The 26,929-nt window shown below is 38.1% G+C and overlaps 1 protein-coding gene across 8 annotated transcripts in view; it reads right to left on the bottom strand.

The window, feature by feature from the left end:
* Positions 1-22,604, bottom strand: part of fxr1 (FMR1 autosomal homolog 1) — a 40,533-nt gene extending 17,929 nt beyond the window's left edge. The window contains exons 1-11 of one of the 8 annotated variants that reach the window (XM_055164452.1): positions 22,382-22,604; positions 17,245-17,297; positions 13,284-13,377; positions 13,135-13,206; positions 10,943-11,091; positions 9,343-9,436; positions 8,395-8,511; positions 7,404-7,574; positions 5,803-5,881; positions 3,621-3,730; positions 1,981-2,079 (exon numbers count right to left, since the gene is read on the bottom strand). In XM_055164452.1, the coding sequence (XP_055020427.1) occupies positions 1,981-2,079; positions 3,621-3,730; positions 5,803-5,881; positions 7,404-7,574; positions 8,395-8,511; positions 9,343-9,436; positions 10,943-11,091; positions 13,135-13,206; positions 13,284-13,377; positions 17,245-17,297; positions 22,382-22,432 (1,089 nt within the window). In that variant the 5' untranslated portion in view covers positions 22,433-22,604. The remainder of the gene's footprint in view (positions 1-1,980; positions 2,080-3,620; positions 3,731-5,802; positions 5,882-7,403; positions 7,575-8,394; positions 8,512-9,342; positions 9,437-10,942; positions 11,092-13,134; positions 13,207-13,283; positions 13,378-17,244; positions 17,298-22,381) is intronic. The other 7 variants (XM_055164453.1, XM_055164454.1, XM_055164456.1 and 4 more) reach the window with 7 other exon arrangements.
* Positions 22,605-26,929: the final 4,325 nt, after the last annotated feature.

Below are 26,929 nucleotides of genomic sequence, written 5' to 3'. Positions count from 1 at the left end.
ATTACTACAAGTACTACTGCTGCTGCTACTGCTGCTGCTACTACTGCTGCTACTACTGCTACTACTACTGCTACTACTACTGCTACTACTGCTGCTACTACTACTACTGCTACTACTACTGCTACTACTACTGCTGCTGCTGCTGCCACTGCTGCTACTGCTACTACTACTACAAGTACTACTGCTGCTGCTACTACTACTGCTATTACTACTATTGTTACTGCTGCTACAACTGCTACTACTGCTACTACTACTACTGCTACTACTACTACTGCTACTACTACTACTGCTACTGCTGCTACTGCTGCTACTACTATTACTACTGCTGCTGCTACTACTGCTGCTACTACTGCTGCTACTGCTGCTGCTACTGCTGCTGCTACTGCTACTACTGCTGCTACTACTATTACTACTAGAGCCCGACAGATATATCGGCCGGCCGATAATATCGGCCAATATGGGCACCTGGAGACATATCGGCTATCGGCCGATATGCTTGCTGATATGGGCCGATATTTCACGTGGGCATGTTATACCTCGTTATAAAGCTTAGACTCTCTACATTATGTTCATTTAATCCAATTTATAGACAGATAAATGTCCTAATAGGTGGCTCCGCATCAGTATTTATTTGCGGTGTAATTTGTCTGTGTCCGTACTGTCCCTGAACACACCCCCAGAGTCATGTCACTTCACTCACGTGCTATTGTTTACACCCGCAGTCGTGCGCAACACTGAGATTATATTCTTTTTATGGACAATCGGTTTGAGTCTGGATTAAAAGGACATTTATTAGAGCAGACTTGTGATGTGAGGAGGAGCCTGTGTGAGCGGTGAGTGTTGGAAATACATCGACTTTGAAGCTAGTTTAGGTTATCTGTTAGCGATTAGCTGCTGTAGCTCCCGCACATAAACAGGCTGTTTTCTATTGGCCTATTGTAAAGTGACTATATTGTCCGTACATTTGTTACTGGACCAGCATTGATATGTAAATGAGCTGTGAATAGACGTGTGAATGATCCACATTTATGCATATAATTAATTACTGTGGTGCACACGTTTTTACGGCTAAAGGCTAATAGCGGTAGTTTATTTACTAGCTAAGAGTTATGGGTCGGTCGCGATCGAAGCGGCTCTTAGAGCCGGCTCTTTGAAGTGAACGACGGGAGCATGTTTCTTATTGGGAGCCGTGTTTTCTCTTTTTCTCTTCAAGCTGCATGTAGACCTGTAGTTTGACAGCAGCAGCGGCTGAAAACGAAACTTTCAGAAATATGCGTGTGCATAGGATATTAAAAAAGTGCATATTTGGCTGCAGTTCAGTATAAAATGGATAAAGCAGGACTAATCTTGGGCTTGAGAGAGGGAGAGAGACCGAGTCCCGACACTCAGTCCTGGTTCAGTTCTGGTTTAGTCCTGTTTTACACAAGGTTTAAATCTGTTTTAGTCCTGGTTTAGTCCTTTTTCAGTCCTGCTTGCAACAAAACAATCTCAAGAGTCGCTTGGGAGCCGAAAGAGCCAGCTGCTTTAGTGAGCCGAGCCAAAAGAGCTGGTTCTCCAAAAAAAAACAAAAACTGGAATACCCATCACTAGTAGCTAGAAAAAGATGCAAAAATGCCATTAGGCCAATCTACTGTATGTAATTTTGCCTAAATAAACCCAATTTAGAATCCACTAGAGCCAAACCTAAGTTTTTTAAACAATTCAAGATTTACAGTGAATTTTTACATCACTAAATATATCGGCGATTATATCGGCTATCGGCAGCTCCAACTCCCATTATATCAGTTTCATATCGGCCACAACAAATCCATATCGGTCGGGCTCTAATTACTACTACCATTGTGACTCTAACAGTACTTCATACAAATGTGTAAGTGGCTAAATGGAGGATGCCATGCGTTTCCGTACCACTGCACAGGCGGGCACAGGCTCACACACATGCCCCATACCCTGTGTAAAAGTACATACAGGAGCGCTTACATTGAGGTAGGAGATGTGGTACTCCAGTAACACCTGCACGTTCCCAATGCTCTCCTTTGTGCCCACGAAGATGAACGGAACCATTCCCTGTGTCGCCAACAACAACAAAAAAACACCATAAGCAAGATCAGAACAGACAGTGGCTAAAGAGAGAAAAAAACAAAGTAGGACTGCATGATTTTAGAAAATAAGTTAAACATTCAACATTCTTGACTCTCTACAGTTCAAAGGTCCTATATTACACAGAACTGACTAGTGAAATTTGAGCCGTGTTATAATATTGTTACCTGCTCAAAAAAAAACAAAAAACGTGGAGGGTCATGTACCATTCGCTCTTTTGAATTTCAATTAACAAAAAACAATCAAATGGGAAAACACTTTATTTCATTATTCAGTTTTAGTATCGAACAAATACAGATTTTGACCTATATTTCCAATATTTAATTTAAAGCTTATTTCAAATCACACCAATCAAAAAACAATCACAGTGCCTATTTCAATTTGGATATTTTATTTTCTTTGGTTTATTTGCCCCGGAAGTTCTGCTGTTCAGCGCTGTGTGTAAATTCAGTGTCTACTGAACAAAGGAGAGTTTATCACTGCTTCCTGTTTCTTGCCATGCAGTTCAACAATGACTTCTAAGACATGAAAATACGTGTTGCTATAACAGAAGGGAACAAGTTTGTCCACTAAATTGCAACGATTTTTCAGGTAAGTCCTTCTAGCAGAACTTCCAGGACAAATAAACCAGAGAGGATAAAATATCAAAACTGAAATAGGCATAATGTTTTTTATTGGTGTTATTTGAAATAAACTTTAAATTAAATATTGGAAAAATAGGCCGAAATCATTTTTTTTGTTGGACACTAACACGGAATAATGAAATTCTTAATTGAAATTCAAAAGAACAAATGGTACACAGACCCTGGAGTTGTGTTTTGTTTCATTCACACATGTTGTAGTAATAATCCCTTTTTATTAGTCTGTCTACATAACTAAAGCTCAAAATGCTCTATTCCACCTTGTGATGTAATGAAGTGGTAGTTTTCAAGTGAACAGCTCCTTTCACCTTTAGTTCAGTAGAGAGTGGTAATTCCAGGTCTGAAATGATCCAAAAGATTCTAGTGAAGATGTAAGAAGTTTAAAAACACAGTGGAGCACTTCCTGTATCACCACATGACATCACAAGGTGGAAGAGAGTGTTTTCTGTTTGAGAGAAGAACTCAGCCTAAATATACAAGGTTTGTGTATTAAACATGTGAATGAAACAAAACACGACTCCAGGTCTGTTTGTGACGAGGAAACTACATTAGAACACAGATCAGAAAATAGTGTTATAAATAAATAATACAATTTTGTGATTTAATACTATATTGTAAGAACATGTAACAGAAAAAATATTGATGATCAAAATAGGACAGAAACTTGCAGGTAATCATGTTTTTCAGCTTAATCTTTTATACAAAATTTAAATTACTTTTTCTCATTCTCAAGATTGTATTTTTGTCAATCACTATGGCAACAATCCTAATTTTTAAAACTCATGGCTACAGTGTTTTTTTCTGCACTGGTTCATTTTATTGTCCGTTCACATTTGTGCATCCCGTGTTTGTTCTTCATTTGTCGTGTTGTAAACTTACTTCCTGTCTGGGCTGCTTGTTGTCGTTGTCTCCTTCGATCCGGACTCTCACCACTCCAGATTTATCCACGATCTCCTGGATCACCTTCCCATTTTTACCAATGACTTTTCCTGAAACACAGCATACTAAAGTCAGTTCACAGTTAGAGATAAAGTGAAATCAGTAACAACCAAAGAATATGTTTTATAAAAGGGGTTTGGTAAATGTATCATGAGCTATGTATTGTGTATTGTATGAAACTTAGGAACCCTGTGACTCCCAGCCCTAGATCTGCTGGCGTTTTCCCCTAATTACTTTTTTTTTTTTTATATTTGGAACACCATGGCTATTAATTAAGTACAACTGAGTTCAAGTTCAGTTCAAAAGTTTATTGTCAGTTCTTCATAAAAATAATTGAAATTGTGTTTCTGTCTATCCCATGAGTAATAAATAAATAATAAATGGTAAATCAATTCCTCATATTGTTTTTTTATTAATTTTTTTATTTAAAACAAATAAAATAACTTTCAGTATATATTCAATAAATTTCAACTAGGATGGACAAAATGGGGAAAAAAAAAAGAAAAAAAGAATCACTTTCAATTCAATTCATTCCATCTTATTAAAAAGAGACCCGTGGACTTCAAGCGTATGAAGCAGGGTGTCAAAATCACTACAGTTTTTATTTTATGAGGACCAATAATTTCAGAGAAATTTTAAAAGTTTGGAATGAGTTTGTACAATACGGTAACAGGAATGCTTTTAGGTTTCAAGAGAAACACGTGCGATGTCCGTGCGCTAAATGAGGTCTTCATTTTTCACTCATACACGGTGAGAAAATAGTCGTTTACTTTCTGTAATTTGGTTTATAAAGATGAGAAGCACAAAAGGAGAGAAAAAGGAGAATAAGTGAGGAGCTGTGGCTGGATCAGAGAGAGAGACACAAAATTGCAATTTTTCAGGTAAGTGCTTCTAGCAGCAGAACTTCAGGGGCAAATAAACCAGAGAATAAAATATCAGAACTGAAATAGGCACGATGACTGTTTTTTTGATTAGTGGTATTCGAAATAAACTTTAAATTAAACTTTGGAAAAAGAGGTTGAAATCTGTGTTTTGTTTGACATTAAAACGGAATCATGAAATAAACTGTTTTCCCATTTGATTGTTTTTTGTTCTTAATTGAAATTCAAAAGAACAAATGGTACATGACCCTGGAGTTGTGTACCACTCGACGCACACACACAGAGACAGAGGGAGAGAGACACTGGAGTTTTAGTCAAATGGTGTAAATTTAAGTAAAAACTTGTGAAGAGGTGAGGAGACACTGTGGCACTGTGGCCCAGGTTGCTTGTTCCTCAACAACTGAGATCCACCAGAGTAGAAATCACAATCTATTGTTCTTACAATTTTGGGCACGGCTCTAATATTAACATACGCAAGACAAGCTTTAGTTTAGCACATGAAAGTCTTTAACATGTCATTTTTTCCTCCAATGTCTGAACTCTGCTCCAAACCGCGTGCTTTTTCTGAGACAGGATTGGCTAAAGACTTCATCATTAAAAAGTCCCAAGATGATCATTTATTATTCCAATTTGGATTACAGCTAAAATTTAATTAACTGCACAGTTCTATGGTACACACTCTTCTTTTACAGAATCCTTCCACTCACTTTTAAAGGTGCGCTATGTAACTTTTTGGTTGGGGGTCCGTTGCCTGTTTGTTTCTGTGGAGATGTCATTGCTATGCTTCAGATGTTCCACAGTATGACATTAAACAGTCTATCCTACATTTATTCAATTACAGATGGTTTTATAGCTTTAAAATACATAGAAAAACAGGCACTTCACAGATCTGACCTGTACCTTGATCTGGTTTGGTCTCCATGATAGAAAGGTTTAACATTGTACTGTGAAACATTTTCAGACAAAGCAATAGCATCTCCATGGAGAAAAGCATCTGATGGATCCTGCCCCAGAAAAGTTACACAATGCACCTTGAACTATAGATTATACCTAAAATTTAATTAACTGCGCAGAGCACAGGTACACACTGCTGTTTTGCAGAATCCTGTCCCATTCTCTTCACTTTTGAATACTTTTGTGTCAGTAAACTCTAGTCAAGGCTGTTGTTAGTTGTGTTGCTATAGTGTGTTTTGTGCCTGTGTATCTTCTGAAGCTCTTAAGTCTCTTTGTGTTTTTCTTACCTACGAGGTTCCTTGGTACTTGCACGGAGTCCTCCACAAACTCTAAGAATCCTCTGGCTTTCTTCACCGCATCTGCAGTCTGAAAGAAAACAGCTTTCACTAACCAAGTACCTGAAATATAAATGACTTTTACCAGTGCAAAGTCCACGTTTTAAAGTCACAAGTGCCTAGTGTTACAATAGAAAAGAAGATCATAAATTCATAAATGTTTAAAGGTCCTATATTATAGAAAATTGACTCTTGTGAGCTTTAAGACGTGTTAAAATGTTTTAACTCCTCAAAAACATTACAAAAGTATCTGGAGTTGTGTTTTGTTTTGTTCACAAATTTTGAGTAACCATGTATTATTAGTCTGTCTATATCTCTAAAACTCAAAATGCTCTGTTCCACCTTGTGATGTCATGAAGCAAGTTAAAGGAACAGTTCAGAATTTTGGACATAGGGCCTCATTTCCTAGTGAGTCAGAGTGTTGGAGACGTGTGGAGACACTTTTTGAAATATTCCATCCAGTCCTTGTATTTGCAGAGGTCACTGGTGTTAGTCTAGTGCATGTCAATGGTCATAGTTCTCCTGCCACTAAGTCTTACTCACTCCACAAAACACCTGAAACAAATCTATTATTACACCAGACTGTCCATGTGAATGTTTGTGTTGATAGAATAACTTTAGAAGTAAGGGTCTGTTTACACAAGAACGCCTGTGGGTAAAAACGACAAAATATTTTATTGGAAGTGTCTTTTCGTTTAGACGTTTAGTGTACAGAGAAGGATCTGCAGGATCCTTCTGAAAACACTTGTCTAAGTGCAAAATAAAAAGTGAAGACACGTCATCATATAAACGTAGTCTGAAACCAACCTTACATTTGAAGGATTTATGTCTGAGCAACAGCAACAAGTTGTACTTCCTGATAGAAAGTTGGGCAGAGGTAGACTGATATATGAGAAAATAGTCCCTCAACATGCGATGATTAGTTTTATTTCAAACATTATTCTATTGACACAGACATTCACATGGACAGTCTGGTGTAATAATAGATTTGTTTCGGGTGTTTTGTGGAGTGAGTAAGACTTAGTGGCAGGAGAACTATGACCATTGACATGCACTAGACTAACACCAGTGACCTCTGCAAATACAAGGACTGGATGGAATATTTCAAAATGTGTCTCCACATGTCTCCAACACTCTGACTCACTAGGAAATGAGGTCCTATGTCCAAAATTCTGAACTGTCCCTTTAATTTAGTAGAGACTGACAATTCCAAGCTGAAATTTATCCAAATGATTCCAGTGAAGGTGTATGGGGTTTAAAAACACAGTAGAACATTTCCTGTATTACTGCATGACATCACAGGGTAGAACAGTGTTTTCTGTTTGAGAGAGTGTTTCTGAGAGAAGAACTCAGCCTAAATCTGCAGGGTTTGTGTGTTAAACATGTGTGAATGAAACAAAACACAACTCCAGGTCTGTTTTTGATGAGGAAACAACATTAAAACACAGATCAGAAAGAAGAGTAATATGGGTCCTCTAAAACAACAGGAGATGTGTGGAATAATAGCTCAGAACAAACCAGAGTGTTCCATATACACATCCACTCATACACACCTCTCCATAGATCCTGAACGTGCCCGTCTCCTCGTCCAGTTCGATGGCAGTGACCCCTGGGACTTTTCGAGCCTGCTGGATGTTGTTGCCGTGGCTCCCGATGGCCAGTCCCATCAGGTCCGGTCTCACAGTGAACTCCTCCTGGAACGAAGACACCAGCTGCCTGGAGCTCTGCACAACACACAACACACATATTACAATACAGCAGTTAAAGTTAGACAGCTGCACAGGTGGGTACATTTACTCACTAATTTCAAGCACCATACTGTTCCTGCTTAAAGGTGCACTATATAACTTTTAGGTTGGGGGTCCGTCACCTGCTTGTTTCTGTGGATCTGTCATTACTCTGTCTGGAATGTTCCACAGTGTGACATGAAGCTGCTCTACCTTACATTTTTTCAATTACAGATGGTTTCATAGCTCAAAAATACATATCAAAACAGAAATTCTCATTATGAGTGGAGTCTCCTCTCCACAGATCTGACATGTAACTTGTTCTGGTTTGGTCTCCATGAAGATAGAAAGGTGTAATGCCATACTGTAAAACATTCCAAACTATGCAACAACATCTCCAGAGAGAAAAGCTTTTGACAGACCCTCCACCAGAAAAGTAACACAATGAGCCTTTAAATGTATACTTCCAATCACATTCATCAATCGTTACAACAAAGTTTCGCAACCGTTACGACACAGTTACTCAAGTGATCGTATCCCCCAAATAAATATTTACCCATAGAGCCCTGATGAAGACTAAGTAGTCGAAACACGTTATCGTGACTATTAATAAATTCACCGCAAATCAGAGTGCCTCTTTTTTCACTCCACAAATATTTACCCTTACTTGAGTCATTCCTTGCACCACAACATTCTACTATTTCTACTAAGGCTAATTTTAATGTAATGTTACGCTCACTTGCATACAGTTCTTGGCTCCTCTACCACATCTGCACTTATACAGTATATGTACACAAAGCCTGTGTTTCACACTGACCTCCAGGTGTTTGGTGGCCTCCTGGTTGCGAGACATGAGCATCAGTTTTGTCCTGATGCTTCTCAGATGCATGTCACTGAGCAGAGACACACGCTTCGCTGTGGCCTCGTTTGTTGACTGGAAAATGGAAAATAAAAAAAGCATTAGTTACTTTTTTTGTTTTGTTTCAAATACCAGACCATCAGACCATATTTTCAGTAAACATAAAGGTGCATCATGTAACTTTTTGATGGGAGGATCTGCCAACAGTTTTCCCACTCTTTCACTGACAAAATTTCAAAAACGCTGCCATGACTTTTTCATGATCTAAAGTGAATTTTCCATGACTTTATGGCACCTACATGTGCAGAATTGATCAAACTTTCAGGCTAAATATGAAATGTGTACTCTTTCCACTCACCTTATGGTGTGGGATTATAGTTTTTGAACATTCAAAATCCTGTCAGTGCATTTATTGTCGTCTCTTTTAAACAAAAGGCGCACACGTTCAGAAATAATTAGAATAGTCTCATGAGAGCTTAACAGAACACTGTACTTGTGTAAGAGATACTAAAATTCCATGACTTTTCCAGGCATGGAATATGACATTTTCAATTTTCCTGACTTTTCCAGGATTTCCATGACTGTGGGAACCTCTGCCAATATCTTGTCTCTATGGAGATGTTGTTGCTTTGACTTGAATGTTCAGCAGTATGGCATTAAACTTATCTACAGAGCATTTATCTCATTATGGGGGTATCACCTCTCCACAGATCTGCTACAAGCCATGGGGCATCACCTGCTTGTCTTCATGAAGCTCTAGAGTTTAATGCCATACCGTGAAACATTCTAAACAAATCAATAACATCTACAAAGAGACGAGCAAGTGTCAGACCACCTACCTGAAAAGTTACATAATACACTTTTTCAATTTGAAGTAAAGAGTTAAATTAAGAGTTAAACACGCACCACGATGAGCAGCTGGCTGGACTCAGGGCAGAAGGAGATGTGACAGGCTCCCACAGCTTTTTTGAAATCCTTATGGGCGTTCTCATTCTGACACCTGAAGGACAGAAACAGACAAGAGGAGCTTAGTGGAGCTGTCACGAGACTGAAACTTAAAACTTGATTTCGATATTAACAAAAAGGGCTTGAAAGAGGATACCTAGGCTGAGCATTTAAACACATTTTAATTCAGTTCAATGATTTCAAAATGTCAGTTACTGGCTTGAATATTTTTAATGGAGAGGTCTGGTTTGGAGCAGAGTTCAGACTTTGGTGGAAGAAATCAGATAATTTTTTGTAAATAATGTTTAAAAGTCTGTATTGTAATAATGTTCAGGAAATAAACTCTGAAAACCTCCTTTAATTTTTCAGAGAACAAATGAATACAAAATCAAGGAACTGATTTTGAGACCCCAATGAGAATTAAAAACACTTACCCACTGTCTTTTAATGTACACAGTGTCCCCAAAAATTTGACATAATTTCACAGGCCAATAATTTTGGCAGTTCTTGTTGAAATAACCTCAAATTTTCACATGTATGAATGTAAAGAAACAGATCAAGATTTTATATTTAATGTTTTCAGGTTGAGCCGTTCACTCCCAAAGAGAAGTCATTTTGCATCTTGGAATCTGCTCGCACACATATGTAACCCTTTAGCCCGGCATAATCAGCCTTCCTCTTTAAATTTTTGGTACCAAGTCCAGATTTGTTTGCCAATTGGTGAAGTTTTTCCAGATTTTACAATGAAGGCTGCACAGTCTTGCGTGAGTGTGTGCGAGCAGATTCCAAGACACAAAATGACTTCTCTTTGGGAGTGAACGGCTCAACCTGAAAACAAAACAAAAATAAAACAGTAAATATAAAATTCTGATCTGTTTCTTTACGTTCTGTGAACATTTGAGGTTATTTTAACAAGAATTGCCAAAATTATTGACCTGCGAAATGATATCAAATTTTTGGGACACGATGTATTTTAAGATGGATCAGGACCATTCTCAGAGTAGTAAGAGTTGCTTGAGTACTGACACCTAAAAATGTGTATCTGTTCTCAACACTAGTATTAGATTAAAGGGCCCACACTGCAGCTTTTTTTCAGATCTATGTTATAATGTTGTTTCCTAATAAAAAACATGCCTGGAATTTAGTTTTCTTTCATTCACACATGTTGCATATTTAGGCTGTGTTCTTCTCTCAAACTGAAAACACTCTGTTGCACTGTGTTTTTAAACTCCATACACCCTCATTAGAGTCATGTGGCTCATTTCAGACCTGGAAATGCCAATCTGTACTGAACTAAAAGTAAAAGGAGCTGTTCACTTGAAAACTACCGCTACATCACATCACAAGGTGGAACAGACCATTTTGGGCTTGGGAGTAAAGACAAAATGATAATAAAGATGTGTAAATGAAACAAAACAGAACTCCAGGTCTGTTTTTGAGGAGGTAACAACATTATAACATGTCGTAAAGCTCACAAGAGACAATTTTGCGTAATATAGGACTTTAAATTTGAGCATAAAAACATAAAAACCCTAGTCCTTTATTATTTGCAGATCCTTACGCGTGTGCCAGGTCCTGTGGCACAGGGACGGTGCATTTGGTGAAGGAGTTCTTGGTGATGGCCGGGTTTGTGTTCACCGGACGCAGACGCTCGAAGGTCACGATCTCGTTATACGTGGCATCACAGGCGGCGTACTCGATCACATAGAACTGAAGAGACAAGACGGAGAATTAACGAGCAGAAATATTTGTTTATATTATTTCAGATTAAACTACCACAAGGCTAAGCTGTGTTACATTCCTTATTCTTAAAGGTGCACTGTGTAACATTTTGGTTTGGGGTTTGTTACCTGTGTGTTTCTAGGGATATGTCACTGCTCTGCCTGGAATGTTCCACAGTGTGACATTAAAACGGCTCTAACATTTATTCAATCACAAGGGGTTTTAGAGCTCAAAAATACCTAGAGAAACACATTGTGACTGTGAGCGGGGACTCCTTTCCACAGATCTGACCTGTAACTTGGTCTGGTTTGGTCTCCATGAAAATATAAATGTTTAATGCCATAGTGTGAAACATTCCAGACAAAGCAATAACATCTCCATGAAGAAAAATATCTGACAGACCCTCCACAAGAAAGGTTACACAATGCACCTTTAAGTCTTTTGTGACTCAAAAAGTGGTCAACTGCAGCTCTCTAAACTAGAAGGACTGCAACTAAACATAATTTTTGTAGTTTTTAAAGAGGAAATGCATACATGGGCTATTATTTTACATTTTGTACAATAAAAAATGTATCTAAACCAGCCTAGTAAAACTAATTGACTTCCTGTTAAAAAGGCTAAATTTGTGGTGTGTTATGTGTGGAGAGAGGGGTGGGCTATGTGACAGTTTTTGTTTTATAAATATATATTTTTTGTTGGGTTTTTTTGTGTGTTTTTGTTTAGTTCTGTAAAATGTTAAAATTAATTTAAAAAAAGCCTCTTCACTGTAGCTTTAGATCAGGGGTCTCCAACCTTTTTCCTCCTGTGAGCTACTTTTGGTAAAATGAAAATGCCAGAGAAATGCTACTAGTTTTAGAAGGTGCCAGAAATGGTGTAAATATAAGAGCCATGGTGCATCAAAGATGAGGTACAGTTAGACATCGATAAAACATAATCCATCATGCAGTTATCAGGGCACAAAATTAGGTATCAAAGGTCACGTTTAGACTGCAGGGCTTAACGCTCAATTCAGATTTTTTTGTGAAATCCAATGTTTTTGCGAGGTCATTCACATTTCCAATTAAATGTGACTTGTATGTGATCTCCAGTGTGAACATTAAACGGCCCGAAAGTGTCCCACATGTGCACTGGAGACACGACGACGTCAACCGCAGTGAGCGTCTCTGTGTTTACAGAAGTTGTCCAAACATGGACGCAGCATCGAGCACCTGGAGATTTTAAAGTTCCTCTTGTACCGGAGCCAGAACATGAACAACTGACTTGTTTTAAGGAGATTGAGAAGGAGAAGGACGAGGTTTTAGGTCGTGGTGTTTTGTGGGACAGCGGCAGCGACGTCCGTTGAAAGGAACGTGTGGATGTGGAGACGGAGCCAAGAGTGGTGAGTGACGATGTGCTTCGCTTCAGTGACACGGAGTTCATTAACAATTTTCGCCTACTTCAGCGCAGAATAGTGACGTTTGTGGCTTGTTGATAACGTGTAGGTGGATGCGCTTTGGCCGTTCAGACTGAAGTCGCATGTCAAAAGATCAGATATGTTTCGGTTTCAGGAGCACATATCCAAGTGTCCTGGGTCTCATTTGAAAAAATCGTATCTGTGTCATTCAGACTGTCATTAAAAGACCAGATACAGGTCACACAGGGGCCAAAAAAATCGGATTTGGGTCACTTCAGGCTGCAGTCTGAACACAGCCAAAATGAAACATTTACAAAGGAAATAGGCGTTTAATGAATCAAATTTGAGCCCAATACGTATAATTCAGAATCTCTGGGTGAGCTGCTTGGAAGCGGGTGGAGAGCTACTGGTAACTCCCGGGCTACAGGTTGGAGACCCCTGATTTAGACCATAACAAGCAGCAGATAATGGCTTTAACTTTCTATCTCTATTTTAGAAAACTAAAACATCTGTAACTGAATAAATGCTTGATATAGTTTAAAATAGGTTTAATATCATTATCTTGAAGATACTGGGCATGAACAGGAGCAAATACCAGCAGAAAAGTTACACAGTGCGTCTTTAACATGAGTACTTACATCTCCTTTCATCATGCGCACTTTGGCCAGCCACCACCCACAGGGCTCCTGGTCGTTGGCTCTGGAGAAGATCTGACGGAGCAGAAGGACAGTGAGTATTGAAACACGGAAACAGAAGCTAAAACAGAAGAATCTCCACCTCCACCCACCTCCACCTCATCCCCTTCTCCAATCTCCTTCTTGGCGTCGGCCGGCGGGGGCAACCTGACGTCACCAAAGGGCACCTGGCGTTCTGGCTGCCAGCTACAGCGTCACACACAAAGGAAATGTTATGACACGTTTTTGAACATTTTGACAGGACTGGACTTGACTGACGCTTAATGTTTGTGTACTTAGTTTTTTGTGTATTAAGTGTGGAGATGTTTTTGCTTTGTCTGGAATGTTTCACAGTATGATATTAAACATTTCTGTCTTCATGGAGACCAAACCAGATCAAGTTACAGGCCAGATCTGTGGAGAGACGACCCCACTCACAGTCAGAATGTTTGTTTTTCTAGGTATTTTTGTGCTATAAAACCACCTGTAATTGAATAAATGTAAGGTAGAGCTGTTTAAGGTCTGTAATACTGTGGAATATTCCAGGCAGAGCAATGACATCTCCATAGAAACAAGCAGGTGAAAGACCCCCAACTAAAAAGTTACACAGTGCACCTTTAAATTCAATGAACATACACTGAAATCATCTGAAATCAGTAGACCTCCAATAAAAATGACTAGACTGGTTGAATATATGATGAATATGATGGAGCAATAGATTTTGGTGGTTTGGTGGAGCATTGTGAAATTTGGAGTATAGACAGACTCATAAAAAAGGATTACTCATGTGTGTATGAAACAAACCACAACTTCAGGAATGTTTTAGATGAGGTAACGGCATTCTAAGGTGGCTAAAAGGTCACAGGAGTCAATTTTGCATAATAGGACCTTTAAATCTGAGTATATAGTCCTTAGTCTACATTGTTAGAAGCACTGCAGATTCTTATGTGTGATCTGACGACCTCTGACATCTGTAGATATGTTATTGCTCTGTCTGAATGTTCTACAGTGTGGCATTAAACAGCTCTTCCTTACATTTATTCACTTACATTTATTCACTTAGGTGGTTTTATAGCTCAAAAATACCTAGAAAAACAGACATTCTGACTGTGAGCAGAGTTGTCTCTCCACAGATCTGGGGCCTCATTTATAAAAAACTGCACAGGAGTTGTCGTAAGTTAGTGCGTACGCCTAGTAGCTACGACAGGCGTGCGCCACGCAAACTCCATATTTAGAAAACCCACCGCACGCACCAAACCACGCAATCTTTGCTTTATAAATCCCACCTGCAACTAGAATCAGAGCACGTAAACCTACGTCACGTCACGCCCTCTCACACCTCCACCTCACCATAAAAGGAGCATGTAAAGTGACTGAGATTTCCCTAAACATGAGCCGATAATCAGTGGGTTTGATCGAGACACGCGGGACAGTAGGGAGGAGGACACTCCACGCAGCACCACGTGATCACGACAAAGACTTTATTAAAGACTTTATTAAACAAGGTTTAATAAATAAATACAAAACTAAAAGTGACAACAATGACTCATCTGTTCATTTAATCATTTTTTATAATATTTAGGCAGCACATCTTTGCAGTAAAGTCCATGTGTTTTTCCGCTGTTTCAAGAGTTTTATCGCTATATTTTTAAGTCTATCTATGATGTGTGTGTGGACTGGCCTTGTATATTTATGTATATACACGTAGATACGTGCACGCGCTGATCTGAATGGTCAAATGGTTATGAGCGCACCTCCCCTGGAGAGGGAAAGGAGCGAGGGAGGGACACGAGGATACGAGGACACAGATTTAGCACGAAACACATCAGATACAGATGTTATTCTGCCAATTAAAGTCCACACGAAACATCCAAACTGCTGAACCTGTGAGTGTGGGTCTGTGAGTGTGTGTGGGTCTGGGTCTGTGAGTGTGGGTCTGGGTCTGTGAGTGTGGGTCTGGGTCTGTGAGTGTGGGTCTGGGTCTGTGAGTGTGGGTCTGGGTCTGTGAGTGTGGGTCTGGGTCTGTGAGTGTGGGTCTGGGTCTGTGAGTGTGGGTCTGGGTCGGGACGGGCACGGGCATTATTCTGTTCTTCATACAGTCAGAGAGCAGCTCTCATGTGCAAGAGTTTGGTTGGGGTCAGGTTCGGGCAGTAGGCTTCGTGTTGTCCGCAGACTCAGGTCACTCTGGCACTCGGTGCGTAAAGACTAAAGTGAAAGTGTTAAAGTTGCGTTCATTAAATCAAAGTCTGGCTCCTGCTGCGTCCAAGGGAAGAGTTTTTCTCTCAGGTTGGGTCATTATTTCGTCCTCTGTGTTGGTCACAGACTGTGTTTTGTAGAAGTCTATGGTCTCGGTGTGGACTGTGGGAGACTCTGCGCTACACCGTGTCCAGGAACGTGGCCGCGCTCGTGCACGAGTGTCAAATGTATAATATTGTGGAGAATAATGAGTGGAATAAACAGCCCTTCTCCGTGTTTTGGTGAACCAAACATTTAAATGCGCAAATCTGAAGGTCATTCTTCTATATACGTGGATTTTCTGATCAAACACTTCCTCAAACTCTGTTCACTTCTGCTTCTCTCCACGAGTGTCGCTTTTTCCCCGTGTCTCCAGACTTTGCGTAGAACTTACAGGAGGTCCCGAGTTGGCGTAGAGTTAAGCAAAGAGCCACGCCTTAGTCGAGTTTTATAAATACCGCGGCTGGCGTAGGAAGCGCGCACGCACGGATTTTTGCGTAAGCAAGCTTTATAAATGAGGCCCCTGACCTGTAACTTGGTCTGGTTTGGTCTCCATGAAGATAGAAAGGTTTAATACCATATTGTGAAACATTTAAAGAAAATACTTTTTACTTTTACCTGACTACCTTTGAGTGCAGGTATCTGTACTTTCTACTCTACTACATTTTTGAACAGGACTGAAAAGTAAAAGTATTTTTTTTATTATCGTTTGAAACCTGATGTAAAGAGTGATGGGTTTATTTTTAACACATTTGTAGTTTAAGCAAACAAAAATATAACAACAAATTAACAAATTGTTCCTGTTCAACAAAACTCAGCACAAATCTTTATTAAAATTACTACTACACTCTATACTCTTCAGTACATTTTTAAACAGGTACTTCAATACTTTTACTTAAAAATACACTGTGTAACTTTCTTTCAGTCACCATGGAGGTTCTTTGCCTGGAATTTTTCACAGTATGATATTAAACTTATCTGTTTCCATGGAGACAAGCATCATACCAACTTACAGGTCCGATCTGTGGAGAGGCAGTCCCACTTAGAGTAGAATGCATATTTTTGAAGGTTTTGTTTTATTTTGAAAAACATCTAAAATTAAAAGAATAAGTAAGTTTAATGCTATACTGTGGTACGTTCCAGGGAAATTCCTCACCTGAGCATATCACTACAGACACAACCAGCTGCTGGACTCTTACCAGAAAAGTTACACAGTGCATGGTGAGGAGAAAAATCAGTTTGTCGACTGGACAAAAGTAAGTTTAGCTGAAGATGTTTTGTAGCTCATCCAAGCTGCTTCTGAAGTTCAGAACTGAAGAAGCAGTTTGGATGAGCTACAAAACATATTCAGCTAAACTAACTTTTGTCCAATTGACAAACAGATTTTTCTCCTCATCATGGATTCTACCTGGACGACTGAGGGTTTCTTCACACATTACATAGTGCACCTTTAAGTAGACTTTTTCATGTTATATTTTTTTTACTTTTGGGTATTTTTTGCTCTGGTATCTGTACTTTTACCTAAGAAGTTAAATTAAATAGCTCTTCCAGCGCAGTTTTTTTTCTAATATAACATGATCTGAGCTGTGTATGGTTGAATAAATTACTTCTATAGATAATTATTGCTTGGTTCAGCCTCGTTGCAGCTCAAACCTTTAAATGATTCCGTCTATATAAAAAAGGTTTACTGGGATTATCCTGCTTTATTTCTATTATGTCAGTGGCATGAAGGAGTTTCAATATCTAATCGTTTATAGTGAATTTTCTTTTTTTTCGTAGCTCATACTTGTGTTATCAAGACGGGCTCAGAATCACAGAATAAAGCCAAAATAAACTCACTTGTTCTCAAAGGCAATGGTGAGAGAGTCATCGTGGATATCTTTAACAAAGCCCTGAAAGAGACACAAAAACACAAGGATTAGGGATATTATTAGAGATTAAAAGAAGACAGAGGGTGTGTTTGCATTTACGCTTAGATCACAGCAAAACTGGAACTGAACTTGGACTAAGTGTGGAACTGGGGCAATTCAGTTAGTGTAATGTTAATCAAATCATGTTTTTTTTATCAGATGGTCAGTGATCAACGTGGGACTTTTTAACTGACAGGTCTTCCAGCCAATCCTGTGACAGTATTTGTTATTTAAAGGGCCCATGTTTACGCCATTTTCTGATCTATGTTGTAATGTCGTTTCCTCATCGCAAACAAACCTGGAGTTGTGTTTTGTTTCATTCACACATATTTAACACTCAAACCCTGCCCATTAAAACACGCTGTTCCACTTTGTGATGTCATGTGGTAATACAGGAAGTGCACATCTGTGTTTTTAAACTCCATACACCTTTACTAGAATCATTTGGATAACTTCAGCGCTAGAATTGAAAATCTCTACTGAACTAAAATGTAGCTGTTAACTTGAAAATGACATCTTCATGACATCACAAGGTGGAACAGAGCATTTTGAGCTTTGGAGATGTAGACAGACTAATAATAAAGGTTCACTCAAACATGTTTTTGAGGTAAAAACATTATAACATGACTTTTAAGCTTTTAAGAGTCCACTTGAGTATGACTTATCAATAACTCAATGATTTTTGTAACACCGTTTTTTTGTTGTGGGTTGTTTTTTTGTTTTGTTTTTTACTTAAATTTGGATCAATTTAAAGTACAAACACAGTGAACTATAAAGAGACAGTCTTCACTCAGGAGGTCTAGATCTCTGACTCAGCACAAGGGTCACAGCTGCTCAGGCTTTAAATATTTCCTTGTAAACGGGCTGTGGCCGAAACAACTATAGGTCACATGTTTAATTTAGTACCAGAAACACAATAAAATGTTTTAGTTACAATACATGACAATACAAACTGAGAAACTAATATAAGAATCACATTTAAGAACATTTACAAAATAAGACAGGGACTTTTGTTTGTGGAGGAGATTCTGGTACATTCACCATTTGTTTTTGTGTCGATTCAAATTCTGACTTCACCTTTCAGCTCTATATTCTGACATTAACTACAGTATTTTATTACACACACAGTTAAATTACTGTTTGTGTGATCACCTTTTTGTTAATAATAATAATAATACACAAAATTAACTCTTGAGCTTTTAAGTTGTGTTAGAACATCATCATCAAAAACAGAGCTGGAGTTGTGTTTGGCTTCATTGACACATTTGAGTAACTTTTTATTATTAGTCTATCTATATCTCCCAAGCTCAAAATGCTCTGTTCCACCTCGTGATGTCATGTAGTGGTAATTTTCAAGTTTACTGCTCCTTTAAGCTTTAGTTTAGTAGAGACTGGCAATTCCAGGGCTGAAATCGTCCAAATGATTCTAGAGAAGTGTCTAAAGTTTAAAAACACAACAAAGCACTTCCTGTATTACCACATGACATCACAAAGTGCAACAGTTTTCAGTGTGGGAGAAGAACTCAGCTTAAATGTGCAGGGTTTGTGTGTTAAACAAGTGTGAATGAAACAAAACACAAACTCCTCCTAGTGCAGATAACCGGCCTCATAGATTCACAACCAACCCGGCAACCAACACACCATAAAACAACAGACAACAACAAAGTACTGGGAAAGTACCACAGATATGCTCCTGTCACAGACTCAGAAATATTTCTCTGACAGGTGCTATAAGGAGCTGACTGGACTAATCAGTAATATGCATTTCCTTTATGAAATGATCAAATTATATCATCATTGTATTGTAGAAATATAGTGGAATTAATTTGATTGAATCCACCAAAATCCATTGAAACTTAAAGGGAAACCAAGAAGATTTGCTGATGGAAATGTCAATCCTCTGATCAAACTCTCTCAAGTGTAGAGGCAAACACAGATCTCTATCTGACTCAGACTTATGAAAAAAAACAAATGACTTCATAATAACAATAATGCTTGGATTTTTAAGATTCAAACGCTTTTACAATTCAATACCCTCGGTGGTGGTAAGACACGGCTGCAACCACAGCTGTCGGGGGGGTTTGCCCAAGGACACAACAACTGGTTTCCGGCTTTACTTTATGTCACTTGATGTCATGTTATGTTAAGGCTGTGCAATTAATCAAATTTTGATCACAATTTCAATCTGTGTGTCAAACGATCTCTAAACTCATACAATCGAATTGAAATGATTAATATTGAGATTTAAAAAAATATATAAATTAATATATTTCTTTTATTTTTTTAAACATAGAGATTGCAGCTGGATATATAGTTGATTTTGGATACATTTATGTTTTTATATCCCTTATTTCATGTTCAAAGTACATGTTATTTTATTATTTTATGTTTTATACATCGCAAAACTGCTCTAAGGTACAGATTTGTAGCCTATATTTATTTTCAATTTGTTATTAATAATTTACGCAAAGCTTTCAGTGTTTTTTTTAAGAGAGATATGCTGAATAAATGCATCACGTAACTAAAAAAAATTGTCTGCATAATCGTGATTTCAATACTGACCAAAATAATTGTGATAATGATTTTTTCCTTAATTGAGCAGCATTATGCTATGTTATTTTATCTTATATTATTTTATGTTATATTAGTTTAAGTTATGTTTTTTACACTATTTTATATTATGTTTTTTTGTTTGTTTGTTTGTTTGTTTATTTATTCATAAAGTATAAAAAGACTAAAAAGCTTGTACGGTGTGTAAATAAACAACAAATGAATGAAAAGGAGCAGAAGGAAGAGCCATCTTATGTAATCCGCCCCCTTTTCCAGACAATGCATGAACACTATAAAACTTTATAATACAATAGTTTAACTATTCATTTATAACAGGGACTGACAGCCAATCACACGTGACTTCTGATTCATTCATAATTTGGACAGTTATTAAACAGTCCACATATTCAGTGCATTATCATGTATATGTCCCAATAGTGATAGTAAAGTGTCATCCAAGTCCTAATAAACAATGTTAAATAAAGCGCATGGAGAGAGGGTGACAGTGACTGAGAAATACCATCTATTCTGAGAAATGAAAGGGGAGGGCTGTAGTAGTGGAGCAAATGAGAGGCCGGGGTTGCCAAGTAAGTACACAATTTAAAGCATCTTCAGGCTCGTAAACAAATACAGGAGACTTCTATTTCCAGCTGCCATTTTGTGAGAATTTATGTCTGTCTGTCTATGCTTAGTAGAATTATTTCTTTTTCCAAGTATTTGTATTGACTTGACTTATTTTATTACATACAGCATAGTTAAAGACAATTTAATGCAATAAAACACTACAGAAAAACACTGTCTCCTTTTTTATGAGACCACATGGGAATAGAAAAGGAAGTACGGCGATTTAATGTTGAAAATCACTTCTATTGTCTAAAGAAATTTTAGTACAGATACTGAGAATTGAGCAGTTTGAGAACTGTCTTGATCTATATCACAACTAGTTAAAGAAGAAGTACTATTACTTAGAAGTTAAAAAAAAAAAAGCAAATTATAGTCTTAATGTATCTAAAATCTAAACTGTGACTAAATTAGGATTCAAAACTAGAACTAAACTGGGATTGTAATATAACAAAACCCAGAGTAGACTTTACCAGGACTAAACTGGGACAATAAGAGAACTAAACCTGGACTAAACTGGGACCATAAAATAACTTAACTTGGACTAGCCTTAACTAGGACTAAAGTGGGACTATAAAAGAACTAAACCAGGACAAAAATTGGACTATAAAAGGACTAAACCTGGACTAGCCTTAACCAGGACTAAACTGGGACCGTAAAAGAACTAGACTTAACTGGGACTATAAAAGGATTAATCTTGAGCTAAATCAGGACTAGAGTAGAACCAAACCCATCGATTTGTCACTTCTCCTGTCGAGTCCTGTCTACTCGCTCGTGAGCTCTGGCAACCCCACTTTGGGGCAACAGCGGCTCCAGAAATAACCCAGAAGTCTACAGTATCAGTCTGACATGCCAACTGGACCAGAGTGACACCAACAGCCGGGCCACAAACCCATCCTGCAGCTCAGATAACTCGCCCATGATCACGTATCGAATAATAGAACTCCAAACAGTTCATAAACTCTCACCAAAAAAAAGCACTGATTTCTAACAACAACAACAACCTCAAAATAAGCCAAAAATTGAAATCTAAATTGTAAAAAACACGGATTAGTTCTGATTAAAACTTGTCGTTCTTTGAATGGCTGCCATGTGTATTGTCTTCACATTGACCAGATAAATACTTGTAGTACTGTATTGGGAACAATCTGTATCCATATGTGTTCATTTTTAGACAAAGTTAAAACAGAAAATGAAAAAAGTTGAAACAGAAACAGAAATTCCAAATTTTAGCAACACTTTTGTACAAATTGTTCCATGTTTATGTCTTCATTTAGATGCTATTTTACTTATAAGTACCGATTAATTACAATTTTTCCAGTTATGAATTAAGGGGACGTTATATTTTGGTAATCTGGTGTTTTGGCTTAAAGTTGATCACGTGTAACTGTATAAAAGCTTAATCTTTAAAGACAAAAGGGCTGGTTATACTAAATATGTAAGCAAATATTGAAATCTAGCTTAATTTGTCCGCTTGTTGTGTTATTACTACGCCCTGATCTGCATGTGATAAAACAGACATGTTACAAAACTGTGAATGAAACTTATTGACGTCAACTAGCACGCAGGCTAACGGTCACAACGCGAAATGTGGACTTTTTCTGACATATTAAGGCTTTAGTTGCGTTAAATCCTAAAGTTTTAAGCAGAATAGGCTTGTGTGGCGCACGCTGGAGGGTGAAGTGTCCATGAGGAGCGTCTCGAAGTCGGGAAAGAGCTGGGAGCGAGGTTAGCACGGGAGCTAACCCCGGCTAGCCTCGCCGCTCCGGGCTAACGGCAAACACTCGAAACGCGAGGAGGACGTGCGGATCGCTTCTCCCGTGATCTCTGGGGGACAGAGCCGAGCTTCGTGGCCGACGGTCGCGGTTGTTGCGCCGTAATAAAGCCGCTTTTACCTTGTAATAAGCGCCGTTGGAGCCACGGACCTCCACCGCCAGTTCTTCCATATTGGACACGCAAAGGATCTCGGGACGACAGGTGCGTCTTCAGGCAGGCTCAAGTTTGGAAAAAGAAACACGGTGACTCCTTAGTTTGCGATGTGTCCTCGAAATACAGCTTATTTTATTAGAACAATGGTTTAAACGGGTTAAATGAGTCTGTGTTCGTGGAATGAGGCTATTTTTAATGTTGGTTTTACGGCAGTCATCGCTGTAAACCGGTAGGCTCTCTAGAAGCTGGTTGCCATGGAGATTATCCGGATGATGTTAGACTTCTTATTTTTTTTATTTATTTTTTGACACTGGGACCAAGCTAATGTGTTTATTAAGATTTTGTATCAGATTTTTAGACCAGAAACAATGCTATTTACATGCACATTTAAAGCAAGTTTGAAAATGTACTATCACCTTTTTTTTTTTTTTTTTTTTTTTTTTTTAAGTTGTGTCCATTTATTTTTCGGAGCTTCAGTCTTCAAAATGCTGAGGATGATGTTAGACTTAGACTTGGATAAACTTTATTGATCCACAACACAAGGGAAATTATTTGGAAAATTAGAAAGAGTTAGTTAGAGTTAGACAAATAGGGATAATTATATAAATGTAAAAACAAAACAAACAAAAAAAAAGTAAAAAGTGCTCCTCACCTTCCACGGTGGTTGGTCTCTCTCACCCTCATCCAGCTCGGGTCCTCTTACCAGAGGCCTGAGAGCTTGAGAGTTCTGTGCAGTATCTTTGCTGTTCCCAGTACTGTACTTTTCTGGACGGAGATGACTGTTGTTTTCATGGTATCTGCTGTAGTCACTCTTCCAGTAGTTTGGGGGTTACAGCCCGAGTGTCCGATCACCACGGGCACCACTGATGCCTTCACCTTCATATATGAGCGAGTTGTTGTACAGCTGTAGGGAGTATTATCTGTTCCATAACGGTGAGTTGTTGTACAGTTGTAGGGAGTATTATCTGTTACATAAGGGTGAGTTGTACAGTTGTAGGGAGTATTATCTGTTACATAATGGTGAGTTGTTGTACAGTCGTAGGGAGTATTATATGTTCCATAAGGGTGAGTTGTACAGTCGTAGGGAGTATTATCTGTTCCATAAGGGTGAGTTCTTGTACAGTCGTAGGGAGTATTATCTGTTCCATAAGGGTGAGTTGTTGTACAGTCGTAGGGAGTATTATCTGTTCCATAAGGGTGAGTAGAAGTGGATATCACAGCAGTGGTGTAGTCTGTGCTTAATTCTTTTGGAACATACATATAAATGTTACAATTCATATGGCATTATGGCAGTCCATCAGATTTTTTTTTTTTGGTGTATTTAGCAGGGACAGTTCAGTAAAATGTACCAGAATAAGCCAGAGAGGCGATTTTTCATCTGTAGTCCCTGCACAGATGGTAAACATGGTCACCCTAAAAACATAACAATAACAATTATACAAGAAAGTGCAAATGTACATAACAGTTCAATTAAAGGAAGTGAGAAAACAAACAGACACTAACCATAACCACAATGTACACAATGAGACACGCACTCGGGTAGGGAGGGAGCAGGTTTGATGAATTATTAGTCATGTTCTTAACCTGTTTTGTATAATAGATTCTGTGATGTTAGGTCTCAAATGTGATTAAGATGTGCCACCTCTGCATCTTTTACATGTTGTGGTTGAGGTTCATAAAAAACTGGCATGAAATCTAAACTAGATCTGTAAAACACAACCACAAACTTCTCTTGAACTCTTGTTTGGCTGAATAAACTCTGAAGTGTTCTTTTTTTTATATATATATTCAGCTGTTTATAGTTTGGATTTAATTAGGCCAATATTCAATATGTGAGATGTTTGTTACTGCACGAGTGAACTCTGCAGGCTCTACTAAGAACTTGAATGTACAGTTTTATTTGCAGACTCAACAACTCGGACAATGGAATAATAATGTCTCTCCCAAATATGAGATTCAGTGCAATATGTGGAGACACTGGTGTGGCTCTTTTAAAAACATAAATGCTTTTTCTTTTGTATTGTCACTAGAGATGTAATAATAACTGAACTATCATGACATTGTATCATCAAAAGTTTCACAATAATACCGTGGGCTATCACAATATATTGAATTACAAAATCTTTTGCTTAAATACATTGTTTTATAGTAGCAATACCTAATAAACATTGAAAACTACATATCCCATGATTCATTTCAGCGCAGACAACATGAAGAAATATGCTTTTACTTGAATTCTTGGTATTCTGACAGTAATAATTGACCCCAAAATCTTGTCAGGGTGTTTTAAAAGCAAAAAAGTGTCCCATCTACAATTATATCACAATAAATATCGTACCATGAGATGCATATCGTGATAATATCATACAGAGAGATTTGGATATGGATACATCTTTAATCGTCACTGTTTGTCTGTTTTAAAATGGACCATGAATCCGGAGTAAAGATGAATTGAATTTGGATATGAAGTCAGGTGATTTCTGAAGGACTTTTGAATAAAATAAAATATAATACTTAATTTTGCATTGCTTATATACTAATCTTCACAAAACCTATGGATAAAATGTAGATAGACAAATAGATACTGTAATATCCTGAAGGAAATTTGTAGCCTGTGACCCCAGAATGATCACGATGACATCATTGTGGAGCAGATATCATGACTCTAAATCTGACTCATTCACATTTTCAACTGAAAAAGCTCTGACTATAGTTTGTTATTAATGTGCCCAGTGGAATAACATAGACTAGTAGACAAATGCTTAAAAAGTGATTAGTGCATTTGAGAAAACATGGGGCCGTTTCCTGCAGTTGTATTCAGATCTTTAAAAAGAATAGAAAAAGAATAGAATGTGATATGTGAATTATTACAGCACCTGGTATAGATATTCTACCTGTGCAGTGACAGGGTGGGTGGGGGTTTAGATTTATTTATTTTTGTTGTTCTTCCGCTTATCTGGGGTCGGGTCGCAGGGTCAACAGTCTGAGAAGGGCCACCCAGACTTCCCTCTCCACACACACTTCCTCCAGTTCTTCCAGGGGGATCGCGAGACATTCCCAGGCCAGCTGAGAGACATAGTCCCTCCAGCGTGTCCTGGGTCTTCCCCGGGGCCTCCTCCCGGTGGGACATGCCCGGAACACCTCCCGAGGGAGGCGTCCAGGAGGCATCTGAAACAGAACATCCAAGAAAATCGATGTTTGTTTGTTTGTTTTGTTTTGTTGTTGTTTTTTTCTTTGTTTTATTATTGTCATTTATTATTTCTTGTGCCATTTTACAAGTGGATCTACTCTGGTGGAGAACGTGCAACTTGGACTTCTTTTTTTTCCAGCTCTGCAGAACTGACATTTGTGAGTTTGTTACCTGCCAGTAGCATGTATAAATGTATATATTTGATGGTTTGAAAACAATAAAAATATTTTGATAAAAAAAAAGAGATAGTCCATATTTTTATTTTGAGGTTGACCTATAATATAATTTTGTGGCTTAGTGGGCTTCAGATGGCATCACAACGTTCTATAAGCCAGTAATATTTCATACAGACGGGGGCAGGGTGAGTTCTTGGGGATACTCACTTATAGAAATGATGAAGTTAAACATTTGTGAATTTATCTTTTGGATATTTTATGGCAAAGTACAATGTAATCAATAGGGGAAACTGTCTCTTTCCTCCATCTGAGAGTTTAGCATCACGTTCTAGAATCAAATTTCATATAAAATGAAAAGTTTGGTTAGTTGCGCCAATTTTATAGCTCAACTTGCAATTTTTGTGTTTGACTTGAGTTGTTCTAGTCTATTTGTGTTGTATCAGAATCTCACAAATGAAAAGTGATGATGTGAGGAGCCCGTTCGTGTTTATACAATAACACGACTTGGATATGAGGCTGAATAAATCCTTTTTCATTAGACAAAGAGTCGTACATTCACCCATCACGTTTCCACTTCTCAGGGAGGATTATTGGTGTTGGAATCAGAGGACAGGCAGGTGTTTTCCGAACAGCCAGTGCGACCCCTAGCGGCCAAAGTCTTCCCTTCACGCTCCACTCCACACACTGTAAAAACCTGACAGAGACAAGAGTGATGTGCAGCCTCTTTATTCAACATCAAGCATCATGTTCATTCATCTTTCTGTGCAAAGTAAAGTGCTGCAGTGTGTTAACATTTTTAAAGAAAGACATTTGAAATCACACACACATTTGACATTTTAAAATCCAAATGTTCTCGTTTGTTTTTTTGTTTTTGTTTTTTAAGGTCAACAATGATTTTGCTGTATCATCTTTTTTTTAAAACAATAAAACAGTAACATTTTAGTTTAGGGACCACATATTAATGACTAACTAACTGTTAATCAAACACTTATTAATGCTTATTCAGATTTCAGCTTATGGATAAAAACATCTATTGTGATCTCCGTGACTTTAATAGTAAGAAAATAGTTCATGGATTAGTACACACAAAATACAGCCTTAGACAAAAATGCATTGAAAGTACTTTATAAATACTAACAAAGATGTAA

The sequence above is a fragment of the Boleophthalmus pectinirostris genome, unplaced genomic scaffold (assembly GCF_026225935.1).
Source record: "Boleophthalmus pectinirostris isolate CB_2022bp ecotype Guang Dong unplaced genomic scaffold, ASM2622593v1 HiC_scaffold_7, whole genome shotgun sequence".
Classification (NCBI taxonomy): Eukaryota; Metazoa; Chordata; class Actinopteri; order Gobiiformes; family Gobiidae; genus Boleophthalmus; species Boleophthalmus pectinirostris.
This window is presented reverse-complemented; position numbering and strand designations above follow the sequence as displayed.